The 23,559-nt window shown below is 33.8% G+C and overlaps 1 protein-coding gene across 1 annotated transcript; it reads right to left on the bottom strand.

Annotated features, from left to right (window-relative positions):
- Nucleotides 1–2,256: 2,256 nt before the first annotated feature.
- On the bottom strand, nt 2,257–22,699 carry LOC108778823 (GTP cyclohydrolase punch). The gene is made up of 12 exons (XM_018546116.1): nt 22,537–22,699; nt 22,256–22,431; nt 21,875–22,194; nt 21,227–21,373; nt 21,066–21,156; nt 20,725–20,987; nt 20,302–20,400; nt 12,998–13,215; nt 9,556–9,765; nt 5,447–5,612; nt 4,463–4,579; nt 2,257–2,986 (listed from the first exon to the last, which is right to left on the bottom strand). The coding sequence occupies exons 1-12, from the start codon at nt 22,697–22,699 to the stop codon at nt 2,857–2,859; spliced, it is 2,100 nt and encodes a 699-aa protein (XP_018401618.1). The 3' UTR covers nt 2,257–2,856.
- Nucleotides 22,700–23,559: the final 860 nt, after the last annotated feature.

Genomic DNA, 23,559 nt, shown 5'->3' with positions numbered 1-23,559 from the left:
ATTAAAATGAATTAAAATTTTAATCCATTTGAATCCACCCATGTTTATTTTAGTAGTATTGACGATCCATTTTCATTGTTTTTTTTAGATCCAATTGAAGGAAAAAACTTTTCTTAAATTTAATTTGACTGAAAACTGCATTTCCTATTCAGAATGTTGATTTGAGCAGCATTCACGGGAACTGAAATTTTCTTAAATTGAAAGGCATAGAAATGTGTAACAAGATTTCTTAATCCTGACATATGTTATGTACAATATTTCGCTGAGATTTCGAAATCACAAATAAATAAATATAACTCAAAGTAAAAGCTGAAACAATCTTTGAAAATAGAATGCAAGGCACGGAATTAATCCATCTCGCATTAATCTCTGAATTCTATCCTCCCGAGATGCCAATTAATTATTATCCTCCCGAGATGCCACTGTAATTAACGCATGCGAGAAATGCATAATTCATTGAAAATGGGTGAGTTGTTTATCGGGAATAGATACGAGGTCTACAAGAGACTAATATGGAATTTGGGTTGGGGACGTTATTTCGCGACAAATAATTTAGATCACGCAACAGTACAGCACGTGCTAATGAGTTTGGTGCTTGTACTGTGTAGGTCAAAGTGTCTCGATTAGGCCATTAACAAATACTTGACCGATTATTATTCAATTTCGAAAAATGCTGAAATTAAATAAAAATTTAATAACGCACATATTACACATTAAATTTTTACTAGAAAAAAGAGACACCGGGAAACATCTCAAATTATGTAATATGTTTCTGAAATATTGAACACACACATTTCTATTATTTTTATATCTAAGAGGAAATAGGGAAAAATAAAAACAAGCAACGCTCTGTCGTCGAAAATATAAATATAACTTTTTATATAATATTATCAGAAAAATATTACAAATATTGAACGTTTACTTTCGTAAGTATAACTTGAACATCTCTCTCCAGCCTTTCGCAGTTAGAAAGTATAATCGGAGAATATACTGAAGCTCTGTCACTTCAGTCTGTTGAGGCAGGAAGTTTTGAATCACATACTTTAACAAAAATCGATATGTACATAATAAGAACTGCGTTATCCTATTGCATCATTAATATTAGTAAAAATCTCGATGTGAGGTGCGGTACTCGTGGACTAGCCGCGAGCACGCGAAAAATAAAGTGCAACAAATATAACATCCTCTATATAAATTTGCACACTCCCAGATAAAATAAAAATCCTTTGTAATCTCGTGGATTTAACAATGTTTATACGAGAAACAATTCGCGAAATATCTTCATTTTAATTAATATAAAATACGTAAAGTAAATTAACTTTAGTTTAATGATATGCACTTCATGATAGTCGAGAATAAATTTCCGAAGGTGGTGAATTTAATTTTCCGTGGAAAACATCTCGACGAATGGATAGGCAGATGCGGTGTGTATACTTTGAAAATAATATCTTTCAAAGTTTGTCACGATGCGTAATGCATGGCTGAAGCAGTGCGCATTTCGTGACATTTTTTTTTCGCAAATTCTTTTAAAATTAAATCAAACTAAGATCACTCATTGGAGAAGAATGATATGTAGCATTCGATAGTAAGCGCATTTAAAACAAGTTCTTCTAAATGAAACTATTACAATGTTTTTGGAATTTTAATTAATTAAGAAGTTCTTTTTTTGATCAATTATGTTTCAGAGTTCCAAAAAAAAAGTATTCATTTTCAATTAACTTCAAATGACTTTCAACTTGAGGCATAAATCAATTTAATTTTATAGAAATAAAAAGCTGCGGAAAAGGAATTCTAATTTTTAGCGATATTTCAAATATAAAAATATATATCTGTTATAATCATAAAATGCGCTTATTAACGAATGTTAAATGGCGAACAAAAGTAGGCGATCACGCACGCGACGTAGATCGGCCGCATTGCGAAACTCGTGGCTGTCGAGTTTCGCAGCTGCGAGAAATGCCGAATATCGCGAAACGCATGACAGAAAACTGAATCCCGAAAGCACACACAATCGACGCAAATAGACGAAGATTCGAGCGCGGTCTCTTCAAAAGAATTCACTAATCTACGGGACGTACAATTTATTGTCACGAGAAGCGCGTCGACTATCGTATAAGCTTGCGATCGACGGGGGAGCTTTCGTTGAAAAATTTCCTAAAAAGCTCGTTCGTAAGCGACGAACTCGCTCGGTCAAAGGTGCAGCGAACGTGAACTCTACGACAGGATTGTCACTGATCCAGCAGCAATTTCCTGTTCCCAGACGTGTTATCGCATTGAATAATTCGTCTTCGAATTAAACCGCTATTTTTTTTTTTCGCCGTCCCTTTGCGCCGAAATGCACGTCGCTCGCCGTCTCCATCGCGACGCGATAAATCGCTCGCGAGCCATCCGCGTCGTAGTCATTCCGAAAGACGTGCGGAACGTCTTCGTGAATGACCACGGCGCGTCAGTAGTAGTCGCTATTGTCAGTGTCACTCGATCAGCAGTTTGAGCGCATTCCTTATCAGCGCGGGAGCATCGACGCGCGCGTCGAGCATCGTCTCCACCATCCGCTATCGCGCTATCTTGGTCCCAGAAAGCGTTCGCCCTTGAACTTTCTCTATCGCATTTACGATACGGAAGCATGTGAACCGTCGTCGAGGTCGGCATACAACACATGCGTGTGATTTTGTTTTTCAAGGAACAAATGGAATGTAAGCAGGTGGGATAACTTTTGCGGTGGCGGCGACGACAACGATCCCGAGACGAGGGCTTCGCAACGAGGTAGCGGTCGGATGTCGGAGAGCAGTCGGGGTGTTGAAATCTAATGGTCCCACGGTGGCCGACGATAATGACACCGCGACGCGACTCGACCGTTTACTTGTTGTGCACCAGGTTCAGAAACTCCTCGCGGGTCTTCGGGTCGTCCCGGAACACGCCCAGCATCGTCGAGGTCACTGTCTTGCTGTTGATCTTCTGCACACCCCGCATCACCATGCACATATGCCTGCAACATATGTAAAAGATTTTTTTCCTTCTCCCACAGTGGGTGTGTGCGTGTCGTGTATATAATTAATAAAATCGCGATAAGGAGATCAAAAAAAAAAAAAATAAAAAATAAAAAAAAGCATCATACCTTTAGAGCTTATATTACAGATATCTTCAGATTCGACTTGTTGCTTTGTCGCGTCGAGAGATCTTATCACGAGCGGGAGGATTTGATTATCTAATGCGTATCGTATGGCGACTCGGGTTCTCCGGCTTGGGGAAACACGCGTTTGCCCTGATGTCGCAACACGACGACCGCGTATCGCTCGTGTAGTGATTCATAATAGCTCCGATTTGTGTTTATCAGTTTATCATTTTCATATACGAATAAATTGGTTTATTCTCGCGGTGCGATAAGTCGAGTGGAAAAGTCGCGTCGGTCGCGTCTATAAATTATTTGCTCAGAACGACGAGAATAGCGTCGGGGTCCTCGCGAGAATAGCACCGCGTTAGGAGTTATTAATTATCAGTTTATCACTCTCGCGGGATAAATCGGGCGGTTCGATGGCAGCAAGACAGTATTATGAATTATTCGCACGCGGTGGTTGGTAAAAATAGTTCCGGTGCACGCGAAAATAATACCGATAATAGCATTACTCAAGATGGCAAAAATACCTAGTCCTGATATACCGGGAGCGAAGGTAAATCTTGGCAATAGCATTACGAGCTATTTGCGTGAAGTCTGTATGTTAAAAGATATACTTCGATTATCGCTATAATACTTCGGAAAACGCAACTGTAAATTGAGGAAATACGTGGCGTGATCTTCCTGAATTATTCACGATTGCGTTGGGTGTGCTCGTGTTTTCCATATTAATCATACGAGACGATTAATAACCCCGGCTGCGATCGTTGAGGTGACACTCGCGTGCACCCCCGCTCGAGATTTATTGGTCGTGCTAATGCATACGCCATGTAACAAACAACCGGATCGTTACGTGAATGCTTTAATTATACACAACGTTCGCGCGGCGATACAAGGTCGTGTTCCTTCGCGATCGTTCCACCTGCGAAAACTATTCCGCGAGTTGCTGATTGAAAGGAAAGCGGTCTTAACTGGCGAACTGACTCGACATCGCAATACCGTCCGAACTATCAGCATGTAATTAAAAATCATCCTGTATACAGATAGCACAGTCTCGAGAGTCAATCTATAATCAGTAAGTGATTGACCCAAGACACTACCATGCAACCTGATATTACGATGTACATTGCGACGTTTTGGCAGTTGTACTGTGTGTAATTTTATTATTTCATAATAATTTTAATTATTTCCCCGTCCGCGATCTGTTTATTGTTTTTTTTTTTGTAAATTATTCACTACGTAGTTTTGTTTTTAAGTGATTTCATTTCTTTCAAACACGAGAAGACCGCTTCGTCATTCGTAATTGAAACGATTAAAATTTTGTGATATACTATAGAATTTTATACGTACACTCCTTCAATCACGACGGCTACTCCTGCAGGCTGCACAGCCTTAGTGACCGCTATCGCAATTTGCTTCGTGAGTCGTTCCTGCAGCTGGAGTCGTCTGCTGAAGATCTCCACGATTCTGCGGACAGGCAATTCTCTTCTCAAAATCATTCTTAGAAACTATCGTGAAATTCGCCATTTAAAATCGAGGCTGAGTGCATGCAAATATTATTTCTTCCCAAATCCATTATCGAAAAGGATGCTTATAAGAGCTAAGGAAAAAAAGTTAACGGTTTTGGAGTGAACTGTCATTCGAACAGCGCATCGGAATGCCATCGGTCCTGTTTCCATTATTGACCGTTTACTTCGCTTTTAAGCGGGCGTTTAACGAGTAAACGGAGACCCCGGGCCGTTATGCGCGTGAAAGTGTGGTCTTAGGGAGACCAGTCTCGTCATATTCTTTCTTTTCGCCTTAATATGTCACTGATCAAGGCCAGGACTAGTTGACTAGTACAACTCGACGAAATTACCGATCGTAAATATCGCGGATTCCGCTGAATAAAGAAACAAAGTTTCTTCCTTTCTAATTTACACGCTCGCAATCTATCGCGCAATGTTATGCTTCGAAAAAAGAAAAAATTTTGCATTATGCAAACATATAAATTAAAATGGAAGATATATATTCTAAACATAGAAGGTAAAGAACGACACATTTTAATAATTAAATAAAGGCTTTTCAATCTAAGTCTAAATTTGATGTTGACACTTTAACTTAAGAGATTAACACTTTCAATGTTTAACGGTTGAATTATTATAATATCTACGCATGAAGGAACAGAGTATACACGTGATGACAGAATTGCAATTAAGTCGTGTGTCCAAGTGGAAGAGATTAATTCTGATCTTAAATCGTAAATAATCTACACTGAATGTGAAGTTAATCGCTCGCGACTCGAAAAACTCGGCAAACCTGACAAGATCTTTAATTAACATTTAATTTAATTACCTGGCGAGTTTGCTGAGGCCTAATACCTTCTTGCAAGGAAGGTAACCGATCGACACCTTGCCGTAAAATGGTACCAAATGGTGTTCGCACATGGAGAACATCTCGATATCTTTTACTACTACCATCTCGTCGTGATCCTCATCGAATATCGCGTCATTAATTATATCTGTAACAGAATTTTTTCATCAAACTTAGCCGTAGCGTTCATCAAAATGCAGAATTCCTAATGAGTTCCATGAAGTAATTGAAATTATATTTCACGTATGATGTGATCTATTTGATCAAGATCTTTGAAAACGTGTAATCCCTTTTAACTTAGTGATATATGAGAACAGCTGAGAGCATTATTTTACGAAAGATGTCCTTTCATTCTAGTGGGCGGATTATCCTGGCTGTGATTTATTCGATATTGACCTACTTACTGCACCATGAATTCTAGTGGTAGTGTATACGTACGCATGGATAGTCGGTATATGTCTGTAGCTAGATAATGGTGGTGCTACTGGTGCTCTCCGACCGTTTCCACGGCAACCTTAACAAGAAACACTCTCGCGATGACCGACAATGATGAATGAAACGGATTCGCCCACGACTGATCGTGCTTGAATTTTTCAAACGATAACAGAAAAGACTGGGTATAAATATCAAAATTTCTAACTAAATTTCTCGAATTCGACGTATAATCATAAAATAGTTATCAACACAAACGTGACAGAAATATGTTTATCATATATTCCTAGCGAAGTGTACGAATGAATCTCATACAATATTTATTTCTCGGGAAATACACAGTTAAGGGATATGGCTCAATGATTTTCGTTATACGTGAAAGTGAAGCAATTTCCTTTCCTCTTGTATCCCCGCGGAGGGGATGCTCTCCCTGTGGAACTGTGGAGTTCGATTTTATGACCCGATAGCTTAAACGTGATCGACAAGACCAATTCGATTAACTTCTATAGACTGCAACGCGTATGGCATTTTAAAAATTCTGTCACGTCAGAAACCTCATGGAATTTCTCGACCAAAAAATATATTATAATATATCTTTTATAAAATATATATGTGTACATATATAAATATAAATGACTTGTTAAAGCAATTTGGGCGAGCAAGCAGTAGGCGAGATAAAAGCCACAAGTGGAATTGTTCTCGCAAAGAAATGAGTCAGTAAGGGTGGTCGAGCGAAAGTGCCTCGTTTTAGATTCACCGGGCTGCATCCGTATATCGACGTTAACCGTAAGAGCTTATCTTGAGGGTATCTCCGCTGTTCAAACTAAACTAAAGTGAATTAAAGTCTCCCATCTATCACTTATAAGCGCTTCTAATTTCAGGCAGGATCGTTAAAACGATACTTAATTATCGCGAGAGATTCAGAAAAACAAAACGCAAAGTTATAATAAAATTAAAAAAAAGGAGAAATAACTCTTAGATTATTGAAATAAATGCAACTCGAATTAATGAGAAAACATATGATACAAAAGAAAAATTTCTCGTTTTTAATTCATTAAAGTATACAAATTAAATCTCTGTCTCTCTCTCTCTCTCTCTCTTGTTCAAGAATTTTTATTATACTGTTAATTAAGAGTAAATGCGCACCTAAATATTTTTTAAAAGCCGTTATATACACGATGAAATGCTATTTAGCATATCCTGCTGAATTCCTTTAGATACGCATTTAGATACACACATCACGAGAACGAAATCGTCAAATAAGGAAAAGAATTTGTTCTCCGTGTCAATTTGATGATATACGCAAACTTTTCTCCGAATCTCCGTAAACCACGTAATTGTTCGAGCACCGTGACATTTATATTGAATGTACGTGACGCAGATGAAGAAGAAGGAGGAGATGAAGGAGGATTTTCTTTTCAAGTTGTGCCTCGTGCGTCCCTGAGAAGCCCATTTATCCCAAGAGCTTTACGCTCTCTTTTCTACGAGTCGCTCTTAAGTTCCACCCTCTTTCCCCTTCAACGTCCCATTCTTTTTCCCTCCTCCGCTTCTTCATTCTGCTCGCGATAAAGAGCAAGTTGAAAGAAAGAAAAAGTGGAAAGTGTGGTACTTTTATTGAATACAGGCGCACCTCTATAACTTTACGCTATGTCATTCGTAATAAAAGAAATCTGGTTAAATCACGCGACGATTTCCCAGTTAACTACTTTATTACCCTCGCAAATTGTACCCTTGACTTCGACGTAATTACTCCACGTCGTACATCCACCGCGGAAGTTAATAGGTTGCGAAATAGGTTCTGGATTTTTTTCCATTTTCAATTAATGAGAAACTGCCACCCACTCTCTCTCTCTCTCTCTCTCTCTCTCTCTCTCTCTCTCTCTCTCTCTCTCTCTTCCCCTACTCCCTCCCCATCCTTCCCTCCTATCCCTTCTTTCTCTTTTAATGATTACTCAAAATTGCTTGAAAAAGTAAATATTTAATGATAACATGGATACATACATATTGCTAAAAATTTCAATTTAAAAGAAATTTTTTTTGATGTAATATAATGACAGCACATATATTACATTTCAACGTACATTTAAAAATGTACTATACATTCTTAGTATTCTTTAAATAGCATATGTCCTCTCCCCCCAGACAAGTGTAACATATTCACGTCAAATGTAGTTCTAGTCTTGTTATTAAACTATTGTCTCCTATCTTTGCATCCAAATATTCTCGTCAACCTACTTCTACTTAAGAAAATCATATTAGATTATTAAATATGAAATGTCCATTTTTCGTATTATTATTAATACGAAATGTCTATACGTTTTAAAAAAAAAATTGACAGTTCTTATATTATTCGATAAAGCAAAACTTTAGCTTTAAGAATCTATTTTTTAATTGCATTACGATGATTTTTAACGGAGTTATAAGTAATTAAAGTCAAAAAGCTTCTTTTATTTAATCCGTAATAATTCAGTAGCAAAAAATCTTTGGAACAATTTAAAAAAATAATTTGGTAAAGGAAGTTGTGAGCTTTTATGTTAGAAAGTCACATATTTTCTTTAAGCACGTGACAAGCCCTCAAAGTAACAAAAAATTTCGTTTTATCCCATTTATAGTTTTCTACACTGTGAAAAAGATTTACTAATGTCTTTGAATATATAGTCTTAGCAAAATAAATGTAAACATATTTATTAGATACAAGAATCATTAGTTTAATTCAATTATCATTTTTTTATCTATCTAAATATTTATCTACCGTAAATAAATAATTCAAAGAAATATGTATTACAATTTAATAAATTTTTTCTTAGTGTACAAATTACTAAACTCTCAGAAACTCAAATATAGTGGCCTTTTAAAAATAGACTTTAAGCTTTTTTAAATTTAAATTTTAACAAAATTACGGCTACTATTAATAGTAATATACTATTAATGTCCTAATATATCTATATCGAAAGTCTTAAATTAGTCAATCTGTGATAACATTTCTTGACTAATGAGCCAAAGTTAAGGGCACTTTTTCAGGAAATGAATGCTCTTTCGATAATCTCTCGCCGACCGTAAAACAACATATTGTAACATTCCTTATCATAACGATAGGAAGCCAGCTTTTATAGAAACGGCAATCATCGGGCGATCGGCAACCGTTGCCGTTAAGCAATAAACGATGGATCGCAATCACATGTAATTACCGCTTGTAAAATTCATACTACACGGATCGAGTGTAACCTTGTGTTAGCCGACCGTCAAATCAAGGCTGCACTATTTTCTCTTTTTTTTTCTACGCTCATACATCCGCAAGCATATTAGTTTTGCAACATTTCCAATACCAATTCGAAAGGAGAGCAGTTTAAATAATTCTGTAGTAAACACGTACTGACAATTTTTATTTTTATTTTTTTTTTTAACTGAACGTATTTTGCAAGAACTACTACGATTAGCTTTGAAGATTTTTCATTTTTATAGTTTTTAAAAAATTTTTTAACAAATAAGTAAAGTAACATTCGAAATTATCTCAATAAAATTAAATTGATTATTGATAAATATTGACGGTGTCCTGTCACCAGACAAATAAAATACGTATAAAAGCATCAAAGGAAGAGAGCTCTCAAGAGATATTCTAATAATATATGAATGTATATTTAAAAACAACAATAACTTACCATCGAGACTCTGATCGTATCCTTTCGTGAAGAAAAGCATGGCCTTCGCAGCGCGTTCCGGCGTTTTCAGAAGTCCCTGTCGTTCCGGATCTTCGCCCAACGAACTCAGGAGCAGCTTGTAACTTCGAGACATTTCCGGTATCATCGATTCTCGCGTGGGTGGTCGGTGGTCCAACTCCATATCGTGATGAAACATACATTTTTCGTGACCTGCAATGCAAACGAAACGCATCATTACCAATTAGAGTTCAGAGAATGAAAGCCGGAACACTCGTGGTGACGCTGATCGCATTTTCCCGCCAACAATCGTCAAGGATTTTCAGTAGACGATAACGCTAAAACGAATATATCACATCTTTGTTATCACGTGTCACGACCCTTAAAACGTATCGCGCGCAATTCGCATATAAATGGAATAAACTACGGTCGCACAGCGAATGAATGTTACACATATTATGTACAGATAAGATTTCTTCTCAGTAAAACAAAATATTAACATGCCAATAAATTCGATCACATATTTTAACTGATCGAGCATCCACCGTATCCGCATTAAACTCTTGTTTTATCGGCAGAGAATCTCTGGACTTAATCTGACAGCAGACCAACAACAAAACATAAATCTCTTATTTCATAATTATTTAAACGAGGTATTATATTTCATTCATGTAAATAGTTACGAAATGGCGAATTCTCGCTTTCGTCGATCTATCGTCACATTTTGTTTATAAATTCCACAACATATACTCTGAAGAAATTTCAAGTGGATGTTACGCAAAATCTGTTTCTCGGTTAAATTCGTATAAAATAATCTGTCACGTGCGGATGACGAATCAAGTTCGACAAAAGTGTATTTTAATTCTGTCTACAGTGAGTTCTTTGTTTTCCATAATTACTGCGAAATTTTTCTTGAACCTGAAATTTTCACTGTCAAATTTTCATAGAGTAAATTTCGCAGAAATTCAACAGATGCGGCACGAGCAGCTCGCATCGGTTGGCTCTTTTGCGTAACTTGATATTTTATTAGTCACCGCGATTCAATGACCGCGATTCGATCGATTTTTACAGTAGCCTGCGAAGTTAATTCTGCGACAAATTAATTGAAGACTGAATTACGAAGGGGAGCAATAAGAATTTCGCGCAAGCATCCAACGATCGTTCTTCTTCCACAAACCGCTTAAGAAAATTGTTCCGTCGTGCGAGAACAAAGTGGCGTGATTAAAATAGTACGCGTTTCCATTTCGTGTGCGTAAACGGTGCGTAAGTAGAAAGTGCTCGGCAAAACAGATTCAAGGTTTCCCGTGCAATATTATTCATGGACTCGCGAGCGATCGACTTCTCTAAGTCGACGACGACGACGATGCTGAGAGAAGCACGTGTTCACGTTGGAAACTCAGTTAGCCCGTCTCTTCCTAATGAACCGTGTCACATAATTGAATCCAATGCCGACGACAAAGCGGTCATTAGAGGCGTGGAAAATTCGTTCAATGTGACATCCAAAGAATATCAATTCTATCATCGAACTCCGCCAACTTCCAGTGGAAAATTATTCAATATTTGCAGAAAGTAAAAGACAGCGGCAAAAAAAAAACGTATTTATTTTCACATTCGATACGCAGTAGTGGCGATAATTATGTTACGACTAATAATTACTTTCGTTGTGTATTAATGTAATAAAATATTCATAATTCCGAAATAATATTCATTATTTCAAAAGTCAGTTCGTAAGCGAGAAATAGTGTTTTAATTATCGTGAAGATGGAGACGTATTCTTCCTTTCACAGCTAAAAATATCTCTACAGTACGATAATTTCTCGTAAATTGAATCGATTTATTAAGACACAATTATCTAAAATCGTCTTTCCGCTTAAAGCCGTTCAGACTTGCAGAAAAAAATGTAACACAATTATCGAATTATTCCTATATTTAAGAAATGATTCATACGAAATCGCGATCACTTTTATCATTGTCATGGAATTTTACCGATTTATCACTATTTTTTCTGTGGAATTTTTTTTATATCACTCTACCACGTATCATTTTTGTAAGTTACAGTTATACGTTGCAGATCACTATAACTGTACCCCAACGCACAGCGTGCCCATACTTGTTTATCAGCTCAAGATCACCATGATAATTAACATGGGAACTGTCGTTCCGATGACCGTTCACCAAAATTTTGCTGATATCGAAAGATATTACGAATTTTCTCCTATAGATACGAAACATTCCTCGTATCTCTCCGACTTTATATCTTATAGAATCTTTTCGCACATTAAATACAATAATTTTCCACAATTAATATTAAATATGTAATAATTTATGTTATAAATATAATAAAATTTAAATATTATAGGTAATTTTTTATATTCATGAAATAAAAATATAGGTACAATGGCTAACACAAAAAAACATCTAAAAAAAAAAAAAGAATTTGTTCAATTTTGTTTTAAATCTGAGACTATTTAATTGTTTCTCTTTGGACTTCGAAATAACGTCGTTTCTTTAATGAAAATATTTTATAAGATAATAAACTCTGAATATCAGTACAATTCAAACTATCTGGAAAAAAAATTATTTACATCATTTTTGTGCCAATTTATTTTTTGAAAATTTGAGTGAAATATTACAAGCCAATAGTTTGTATCGTAGAATTATTTGTAAGTGTGTGAATATCAATGGAGTTTCATATTTAAGTCTGACGCGTTATGACGAGATACGAGCAAGAATTACGTAGAGATTGTTTGTACACTTACCAATCGCCTCGAAAAACAAGAGCTAACTTACGATGCATGACTGTGATACGATATACTTATATAAAATAAGTATTATATATCGTATATTATATAGTGAACATGAACCTATTGTTGGACAAAGTGATAAAAAATTTCAAATATGGAGCTTTTGATAATATGTACAATTTTAAATAAATGTGTTATTACATTTTTATAAACAACAAATTTATTTTGAGTCATACATATTATTAAAAGCTTAATATTTAAATTTAAATATTTCTGTACCCCTTTGTTCAACAAATTGAATTCTGTCCACTAACTGGTATATTTACATTAATAATTATAATAACTCTTCTATTACACACAAATACCTTCCTAATTTTTAAGAAAGATGCGCTAAACTCAAAAAAATTCAGCAATTACGTGAGGACGCAATTAACGTTTCGAAAAGGATTAATGAGACAAAATATGAGCCGGCTTTTTTTAAAATGGTGAAAGTCTAATTTAAAAAAAATGAGTTAATACCAGTTTTAGTTAAACATAGATCTATGTTTAATTAAAACTGGCAATTAATTTTTTTAATTAGAGACTTCTACTACCTTTGAAAAAACAGCTCATATAATTCTTTGCAACTACGAGCAACGTTTTACGTTATCTTAGTTAAGATAAACAATATAAAAATCTTAAGATGTTTCGAGCTGCAGTACCTTTTGTCGTGGAAGTCCGTGGTGTTCTAGGTGTTCCGGGAACGTCTAAATCGGTTTCTTCGATGGTGTCACTCCACGAAACCGCCCTCAATGGTAAAGGTTTCTTGATCATTATCGAGTTGTCATCTTCGCCATCGTACATTTTTAGCTTCGCGCACTTGCTAGATACTCCGTTCATGATTGACAATCTTTCGGCGTCGATCGTTCGATTTTTGACACTTGTTCCAATTCAGGAGGTTTGGAGAATTCCGGAATGTGTCGAGCGGTTCGGGATAGTCGTACTGTGTTGTCTAGAAACGAATTCATAAAATTAATTGAAGATCAGAATTTCAGAGTGTTGAAGTCTGTGTATCACACTAACGATTGGAGGCTGCGTTTAGATGTTTTTCAATCACACTAGCGATGATCAGCGATTACATTTCATTAGATATTTTCTGCAACGCATGTGGAAGAAAAACTATATAAAAAAGAAATTTACTATTATCTTTATACTTGCAAACATCATTAATTCCTATTTATATTTTATATATTTCACATTTTTTCATGAGATTGTTTTCTATTTTCGCGTTTCGATACATGAACTGATACATGATTACAAAATCGTTTTGTGATTGGTTGCGTTTGCATCTACGATTATGAAAAATAGATAGATATCTAAACGGGAATCGCTAATCGCAATCGCCAACATCTCTTTTCTGATTGGTCGAAAGACAAAATCGCAGGCGAAAACGCAAACACAAACGCAATCTCCAATCGCTAGTGTGATACGGGTATTAGATGCGATGCATTTAAAAGTGTAGATGCTTTTTCGAAGAAAATTAAAGATAGATATTTAAAAATGATAGACAAAAAGATAGATATATTTTTAATCTTTAATTCTCCAATACCATAAACGCAATGAGAGTACCTCTTGTTATTTTAAAAAGCTTCTTTAATTACCGTCTATCCGCTTTTGAAAATGGATATGAAAAAATAGTACTAGAAGTGACACATAGATTTTAAAAAATCACAGGATAACAAGAGGAATTTCTTTTTTTGAAAAAAATTACTTGCTCTTGCAAATTCTAATTAGGAGAGAGAGATTCTATTAAACTCTCTAAAAGTAAATCAGTGTATTCACTGACTTCAGTGCTATACTTATAACTGTAATATCAGCGAATATTTACTGTTTTTCAGTAATAATATACTGATTCATTTTGAGAAATGATGATTCATAACCTTGAAATCATAACCACTACAAGTGAATTAGTATATTATTACTGAAAAAACAGTAAATATTCACTAATGACTACATCAGTTATAAGTATAGCACTGAAGTCAGTGATAATACACTGATTCACTTTTAGAGAGAACGTTTTATTTTTAACTTTATGTATAAAAGAATCTAGTTCTTATATGTAACCGTACTTTAAATGTTGTTTAAAGTGATGACTCGATAAGGGTAAAAATATTTATAAATTTTGTATTTTACATTTTATTTATATTAAAGAGCATCTTAAATCCTAGCTTAGATTCGTAGCCTATTGAATTTCTATTATTAATTGATATTTCAATATTAAGCAACATAAAACAATGTTATCTCTTACACCATTATCTCATTAATCTATTTATTAATTATATGATAATCATTTTTATGTTTAAGCAATAATGACAATAGTTCCATTAATGCAATATTAAAACAATCGGAAATTTTCTAAAACGCGCGAAAAAAATCTTGTGTCATCGTTATTATGTATTTCAACTAAACTCCCTCTTCATCCAACAAAATGTAACAGACATTAGATATCACTTTAAAGTGTCTCTCTTCACTAAACATCACTCGCAGTTACCGCTTGACATTTAACATTTGCCGTATCAAGAACTTATAACTCCGCATCACGCGCACGAAGAACAATCAGTGTCGCTTGCAAATCTTTCCGAAATAATCGAATTGAATTTTACACCATAAAAGGGATTGAAACATTTTTTACACGAAATAAACAAGCAAAGCTTCTCGAAACTCTTCTGCATCCGATCGGCTGATCGAACTTACTTCTAACGCGGCTTGCTGTCTCGCGGCAAAAGAAGCTGTGTTCGTCCTGACGACGATCTCGAAGGCTGCACGCCGGCGAGGGCCGCGCGTGACACACGCGAGGACGGCACGTGCAAAGCAGAACAGAGGGAAATCACGGCTAGGAGGAGAGAAGCCGGCACCGCGTGCAACAAGCGACGGACGCGTGGAGGAGTCGCGACGCAGACGATTCTCAAGACGGGCGGAGCGCGACTGATGCGAGCTGTGAGCTCAACCGAGCGTGGACCGAGCGACGGTGGTGTGGTGAGCGAACGTCACCCACGAGTCCTTTCGTATATATGCGCGCGGCCCCTGCTTCTCTCTCTCTCTCTCTCTTTCTTTCCCTCCTACTATATAACAAAGAGCCACGAGCCTACCTCGCGTCAGAAATGATGGGAGAGAGGACAATTTTTTGCTTCCTCCGATTTGGAAATGCAAGTTGGTGTATCCAGACATTACAGCGAGTCATCAGAATATTGACAGATATCAAGTTATCGAAATAATATTAAAAATCGCATTGAGAGATTTTTGGCTTAAAACGTTATCAAGTCTCTTAGTATTTAGTTTTTTCCTCAATGCATATCGCTCGCATTGATGATCGACAATGCGGAAATGACTTCGCAGGACTCAGAATCGCCTGGTCCTTGAGATTTGAGTGCATCAGGGGAATTAAATAGAATCGTGTCCTTTATTCTCTTGGATTTTCTCCTTTTTCTTTGTATTTTGTATTGATTTATCCGTCTCTTTCATCCATCCTGCCAAAAAAAACGTGGATTTTATTATATAATATTATTACAAAATTAGATTAAGGTCTTAAAAATTTTAATATAAAAATTTAATAAAACTTGATAACACTGTGAGCTAATTCATTAATTAGATAACTGCTTGATAATTTTTTATGATTAAGTTTGCCAAAGAATTAGTCGATCAAGTGATACAAATTGGAAAAAGGAAAAGGGACTTTTTGTAAATCTGTAAATCCTAGAACATAGAAAAGCCTAGTGATAGACTATCTCGTTTCGTCGATAGGGAAATCCCGACTTTCTTCACGTCAGCTTAAGGTGTAATCAGAAAAATCCTTAGGGAACTGAATCTGGGATTCCCACTTGGTTGTTTCCTATAAAGACATGTCACGCAGCCATCATTAAAACATTAAGTTGTCATTCTTTCCTTCGTTCGTCACCGAAATGATATTAATTCTATCAGTAATTAAATCTTTAAATAACTCTACATGCATAAAATGTATACACAGGCAGAACAGTTTTTCTACTTGTACTTATTAATTATAATTTATCTTGACATGAACGTTTATGTATAAAAAGATAAAATTTTATTCTATTCTAAGATATTAGATTCCTGCAATTAAGATTCAATTAATAATTTATAGCATAAAAGATATGCACAAAATATAAGTAAGAAATAAAGAAATAAAAAAAAAAGTAAGAAATGTCTAACGCGTTTAGTATAATGATTTCGTTTTTCAAAATTTAATACGCAAGATACATAGTAATGTAGATATATGTAGAATATAAAATTGACAAAAAAATATAAAATATTCCGTAAGTTATATTAACCGCGCTTATATAACGTTTGCCAGCGTTACACTAAAAATAAGAGAATCGCAATTTTTTAAATTAAAATGCTATTTATTAAACCAAAATGTAATCAGATATGATGCAAGAAGTCGCCGCGCCGTTTTATCTACGTGACGTAAGCATGCACGCATGCACGCACGCACGCACGCACGCACGGATGCACGCACGTGACAGCACCGAGAAGTGTCCTGTGCATCAAAGAAAGAAATAAAAGAAGCAGGAATAGGGTAAATGGGTTTTGCGAGAGCTAACACCGAGTCGGAAAGTACCTACGTCACGGTGAATCCCGACATCAAACAACCGGTTCTTATGCATTACCGCATTTCCTTGCAGAGAAAGAGGCAAGTTTATTCTTCGCTCGTTCCTCGATATCATATTTTCAACCCTTGCAAAAAGCGTAAAACATTAATCCGCACCTTTGAAGTAACTCACACCTATAGATTGTTTCGAGCTTTAAATATCCATGGCGTTATATCTTCCTTAAGAAAAAATAGTCAAAATAGCCCCATTTTCTGTTTATACCTTAATGTTGTATGAATATTATAGCAGTTTGAATTACGAATAAAGAAATATCGAGACAAACTTACAAGAAATTATAAATCCGAGATAATATTATTTTATTCTTTTGTTAGCACACATTATGTAAGCGACTTATTATAATCATTATTTACTGATACGGAGCTACTTCAGTTTCTATTTCTTATGTCTTTTGAGACAGCTTTGTATAATCTCACGAAGTATGATATACCAAGCCTACTTTAGACAATCTATAATTTGCGCGTCAGAAAGATATATGTATTTATAATTCTATCTATAACTTTATGTTAATAGGATGTCTAAAACAAACTTCAAATTCTGTTGTCGCCGCGTTAAGAATTTTAATATTTCAAATTTGTTGATATAGTTATTCTTATATATATCGAGTGTTACAGAAAAAAAAAAACAATTTGTTGCTGAAATTAACATTTCCGTGAAACATCTTGTATTACGTCTCTATGCAGTAAGTACAGCGTATAGTAAATATAGAAAATCTGATATACATGCAAGAAGGAAGATTAATATACTTGATTTCTACACATAACTATAGGCTTTACAATCATACCTAGCTAGATACAAGGTCGAATAATATTGACTATAGGATTGGTCTTACCCTCGATAGTGAAAACGCCCATTACCAAGTTGGCCTCGATACTTTTTGCTCATGCATGCCTGTCTTTTTGCCATTTAGTATAAGAGAATTCATAGCGGAAGAACTCGATTCTTGCCGACACGCTTCCTACATGGACATTGTTTGTAGAAATGAGTAATTGGAAGGAAGTTAGCAAATCCTTCCTAGTAAATTTAAAATTTTTACACGAAATCGAATATTTATAGAAAAAATAAACGAAAAAAATACATTATAAAGGTATACATATGTCAATATCCAAATTGAAAATTCTTTAATATAAATTTTTATACAAATTTTAATGATAAAATTTCATACCAGCGCTATATTTGTCATTTTATCCTTTTTCCACGTCATCGAATGCACAAAAGAACCTCCATTTTTGTCTCATAAAATTATGACACATGACAGAAAATCACCAATGGAAAAATTCTTAAGGAGTATACATACTCGTATAATACACATTCATGCTTTCGGATTGAGTTTCCTTGATCGCTCTAAAAGACATTTTGTACTTGTTTAACAATAAAAAAGCTCACCCAGATCACTAATTAAAAATTAGTTATCGATGCATTTAGTTGCTGAAAATATGCGTAACATAAAAATCCTATCACTTGCACAAATGATATTTAAAATTTGATTAATGATATTATTTGGAATTGATATTTATCATTAATGATATTATATAAAATACTTTTATAAGAAAAAAATTTTTATTTACGGTCGATGAATTGTTAAATTATAATATATGTATCAGTTCCTAATGATGATTATTATTAACGTATCGTTCTATAATGTAATCTGTAAATATTACAAATGTACGAATATCTCTACTCTTCTATTTCTCAAATTTCAGAGATATTCGTTATTCTAATTTGACAATTTCCATCTCTTCTCGAATTATTAAACACATATCTTTAGAAAATATTAAACGATTCCATATAATGCAATGAATTAAGAGTCCTGTCCTACAAGCCGATTTCTATTCGATTTCTCTTCTTAAATGCACTCGCGACGAGTAGAGAATAGCGTTACAATTAAATCTGAAAAATAAAAAACATCTTGCATGTAAATTAAATATTCCATGCTCTCGTCCTCGGAAGTCGTGTTCCCAGTTCGTAGGTTTTTAGTTCGGTTTCTGATCAAAGAAAAAAGGAAGAATCATGAAACTACGTTTTGCGGTAGAGTGGTTATAGCGACACATTTTGTAATCACGTTAGTTCCTTCTTTTTTTTTGCAAGGAACATGGCCTTCCGCAGAAACGAGAAAAATCGAATAAATTATATACCTCGTGCGACAGTGATCGCAACGAGCAACGTGTTGTACACCTAATCTATGCGATCGTCGTCGACGATCGGCAAAAGTCGAGTCATTTTCCATTGCGGAGGGATTTTACGCAAACGGAATCTCTCTCAGAATGACGTAGACGCGTTGACTAAACGATTCTAAGATTTTATAAAATTGTAATTTAGCTTGCCTTTCTCGTGAATAATGCGTACAGCAAAGGAGAATTACATAGAAAAAAAATGTGCACATTGCGTCACATAACGCTGGTGTATCGTTTCTGTGTTGAAATATATTCTTATTTCTTTCTTATTATACTCATTGCTGTTTCGCTTTTCCAATATTTCTGGTTTCAGTAGTTTCTTTTGACGTTTCTGAGATTTCTTTATTGGTAAAAATAAGATTGCTTATTCAACTAGTAAATAGACAAATAAAGTATTGTATAAATTAAAAATATTGTGTCATAAATGTAATATCAGGGACAACAGATATATAAATATATACGTAAATTCAGAGGAATAACTAAAAATATACAAAATATGTAATAGATTATAATATTCCAAAAATGAGAAGAAAATTGAACATGTTATTTGAATGTTATTTTGAATTAATAACTTTTTCAAAAAGTTTAAATATGGAAAAAATAGAGAATCTGTAAATTATAAGATATATAATTAATGCTGTGTTGAATAATTATTTCTTATATTACGAAAATATAGATGATTTATTATGATAATATCAAAAATAAAAAATCATATTAAGTTTGTTACAAGAGTATAAATATTAATTTATATTAAATTACATCATATATATTAAAAGTTCATAAATAATATACAATTTAATAAACATTGTATAGTATGTAGTATGTTTTATATAAATTTTAAAACATTCTCCTATTTTTTTAATATATAACAATTAATGTGTAATAAGTAATCTTTATTAAACTTTAGTAACTATAATATTTATATATATATATATATAAATATTATAGTTACTAAAGTTTAATATAAAGATTATTTATTATACATACACACACACACATATATACATATATATATATATTTTATAAATACCTTCCTTGAAATATTGTGATATAATTGTATTTTAAAGTTTACTCTCGAAATTACAACAAATGTTAATGTCAAAATCTTAGTAATTGTAAAATGTGTTAAAATATTATAATAAAAGAATTTTCTTATTTCTGTTTCTCTAAGTAGACGATATCACCTCGAATTTATAATTATGTTTTATCAGTTGCTCGATCAGAGATGTTCTACCGAACGCAGCACCGGGAGTAAGTACTCCTCCGCTGTAAAAATATTAATACGTAAACATAAAAAACCAAAATTCAACACGTAATTATAATTGTCTTTCAATTGTCATAATTATTAATTGTCATTAATTATACTAGCTATGTTCTAAAACTTATCGTTAGTACTGAACATCTATAGCTCACGTTGCATGCATTATAGATTTTCAGTACTGGTAGTATATTATGTGGAACACATATCTACTATAAATGAATAATATTTAAATCTCCAAAAAATGACTACAGTAGACATAAGATTTATATTAAGTAAATAATTTACTAATTTGTTAGGTATTTATATTGATAAGTAATGAATTTACTAACTTGTCAGGTATTTTGTCAATTTCGTTAAGAATTATTATTGCCGATAACATGACTGCAACGCCAGTAAACTCATATCCAGGAGAATCACAAGAGAATCTTGTGATTACTTTCTTATTAGGTGGATCTGTATGTTTATCAGTAGGTTTAGCCAATCTTTCAGTCCATCCACTAGCTTTGAACGTAACAGCAAGATGTGTCGATTTGTGTATTTCTGGATTCGGGCTTTTGTGACTTGCGTAACCGAACGAAAATAGAGCAGGATGCTGTAAATATTTAATTATCTTGTATTATCTAAATATTCTAAATGATTTTAACAATCGCGCAAGTACTTGCATACATACTTTTAGAAGTAAATTACGACCGCATGCGAAGCGAGACAAAAATAAGAAAAGTATACTGCCAATCGCCATCATCAGGAATTCGAGGAAAGACCTAATAATAAATGTACAGAATTTAACAAAAAGTATTAATCAATATTAATTTCTGTTGATATCATATTTACTTCAATGTAGCATAAAATTTAACTTGCGCAGGCCTTTGTTTGTACTTGTCATATAAAAATCGTTGTGTACGACAAATTACTGAACGATCGGCACTCGGAAATGGTGTGGACCATCCTTCAGAAACATTGCTTCGATGTACTATACATCTACAATAAATGGAATTATTAATGCTGTTTGTCGTTAATATATTTTATATTTACATACGCACACACACACACACACACACACCACACACACGCACGCACGCACACGCACGCACGCATACGCACACACACTGATTCCTTTTTTTTATCAATATTGCAATAATTAAGTATTGAATATTTTCTAAATACTTAATACGCAAAAGAAAATTTACTTATATTTGACTTATTTGCCAAAATATGGTGTATGCTGAGTTGGGAAGCGATTTTTTCATTTCAGTTGGGAAGGTACTTTTTATAATAATTTTATTAATTTTTATAATAAACTATTTGTTAATGACATTGCAATTTTTTTATAACTAAACGCTAAAGTCGAAAGAAGTCGACTTTTTCAGTTTTAATCATATTTATTACAAAAAATAAGAGATAAGTAACGATAGAAGTAAAGCTTTCCAACTCTGGATTTATGTATGTATATACACAAGACATCTAGAAATGTATGTGTACCTTGATTTTAATTTTGGTGTGAATTCAGGCAACTTGGTAGGATATAATTTTCTGCGTAATTCCGGTAATTCTTTTGCATGAGCAAGAATGTATACAAAAGATTCCCAAGTTCCATAATTACACACTGGACCTTTCGTATCAGTAGAGCTTAACCACACGCCCATGTATACTTCAATAGCATTGATTTCTCCTTCAAATTTCTGTTGAGTAAAAATGACTCCCAAATCACTAGGAATACAGTCCATGCCACAAGCGGTTACTATGTAAACGCCAGCTTCTTTTGCTGCTTCGTTATATTTTAATTGCATTTCAATCATAAACTGTAAAATATTGAAGATATTAGAAAACATCAATTGATCATTGTTATGTAAACGTTGCTACCTGTTCTTCAGCAGTGACATCAACATAATGAGTGCGAGTAGCAATGCATGCTTTAACAACTTGTTCTCCATAAAATCTGTATGGACCGCAACAATTGATAAGTACTTTTGCTTGCTCTGTCATTTTCTTGAGAGATTCCTCATCTTTTACGTCAGCCAGAATAATAGGCACATTATCTGGTAAGATACATATAGGTAATATAATATTTATTAATATAATAAATAAAATAGTTTACTATTATAATTGGAATAATTAGATCTAAATTTTAAATGTACCAGTACCTAAAACAAATTCCTTTACAACTGCGTCTAAAGCTTCTTTCCTACGACCAGCAATACCAAACTTTATTTTCCCATCCTTACACATATGAGTTGCATTTTTCACTACATATTTTCCAGTATATCCAGTGGCGCCAAATATTACTATATCTAAACGATCTGCCATTTTCCTGTAATCTGTAGTAAAATACCATTAAAATCATTAATGTTTTTTACAATTTTATATTTAACTTAACAAAAATACCTTTGTTAATATAAATACTTACTATAAAAAATTTAAAAAGCCATAGTAATATATTTATGTACATTTTAATAAATCACTTGTGATAAATACATTTGTAGGCCCTTTTTAAATTTTTTATAAGAAATTTTTTATTTATATTAACAAAATATATGTATATATCATTAAATAAAAATGAACTAACAATATAATGAAAAATAAATAGAAACCAAATATAAGGCTTAATTAAAGGCTCCCAAGATAAAGTCACAAAAGATGAACAAAATGTGTAATGCCAATGAAAACTAACATTAGTTATATTTATGTATGATAAAACTAAATATATTATTATATAAATATATATAGAATTATAGAAATTACAACTTTTGGTATTGGATATTGGGTCTTCTTCAGTGTATAAAGCCGCGTATACATCTAGCAAACGAACAGCGAATGCGAACATTCGTTGGTTGTGTTCAGAAAATTTATGTCAAAGCGAATGAAAATCGAACATTCGATTTGCGTTCGACTGGGTTCCCTCATGAAGCAATACATTAAAGACAATTTGTATGCAATTCTCACGCGATTCGTCGAACTATTTTTGTACATCTACACTACATCGCGCACGAATTGTCTTTGATATACCGTTTCATAAGGGAACCCAGTCGAACGCGAATCCAATGTTCGATTTTTATTCACTACAAAATAAAAGAAGGAATGATAATATATGCAGTTTATTACACATAAATAACTAGTGTCAGTTCTTATTGGTAATATGTATCATTTATTTCGAGTTTATCTTTGGA

This window comes from Cyphomyrmex costatus, unplaced genomic scaffold, assembly GCF_001594065.2.
Source record: "Cyphomyrmex costatus isolate MS0001 unplaced genomic scaffold, Ccosl1.0 scaffold520, whole genome shotgun sequence".
Lineage (NCBI taxonomy): Eukaryota > Metazoa > Arthropoda > Insecta > Hymenoptera > Formicidae > Cyphomyrmex > Cyphomyrmex costatus.
This window is presented reverse-complemented; position numbering and strand designations above follow the sequence as displayed.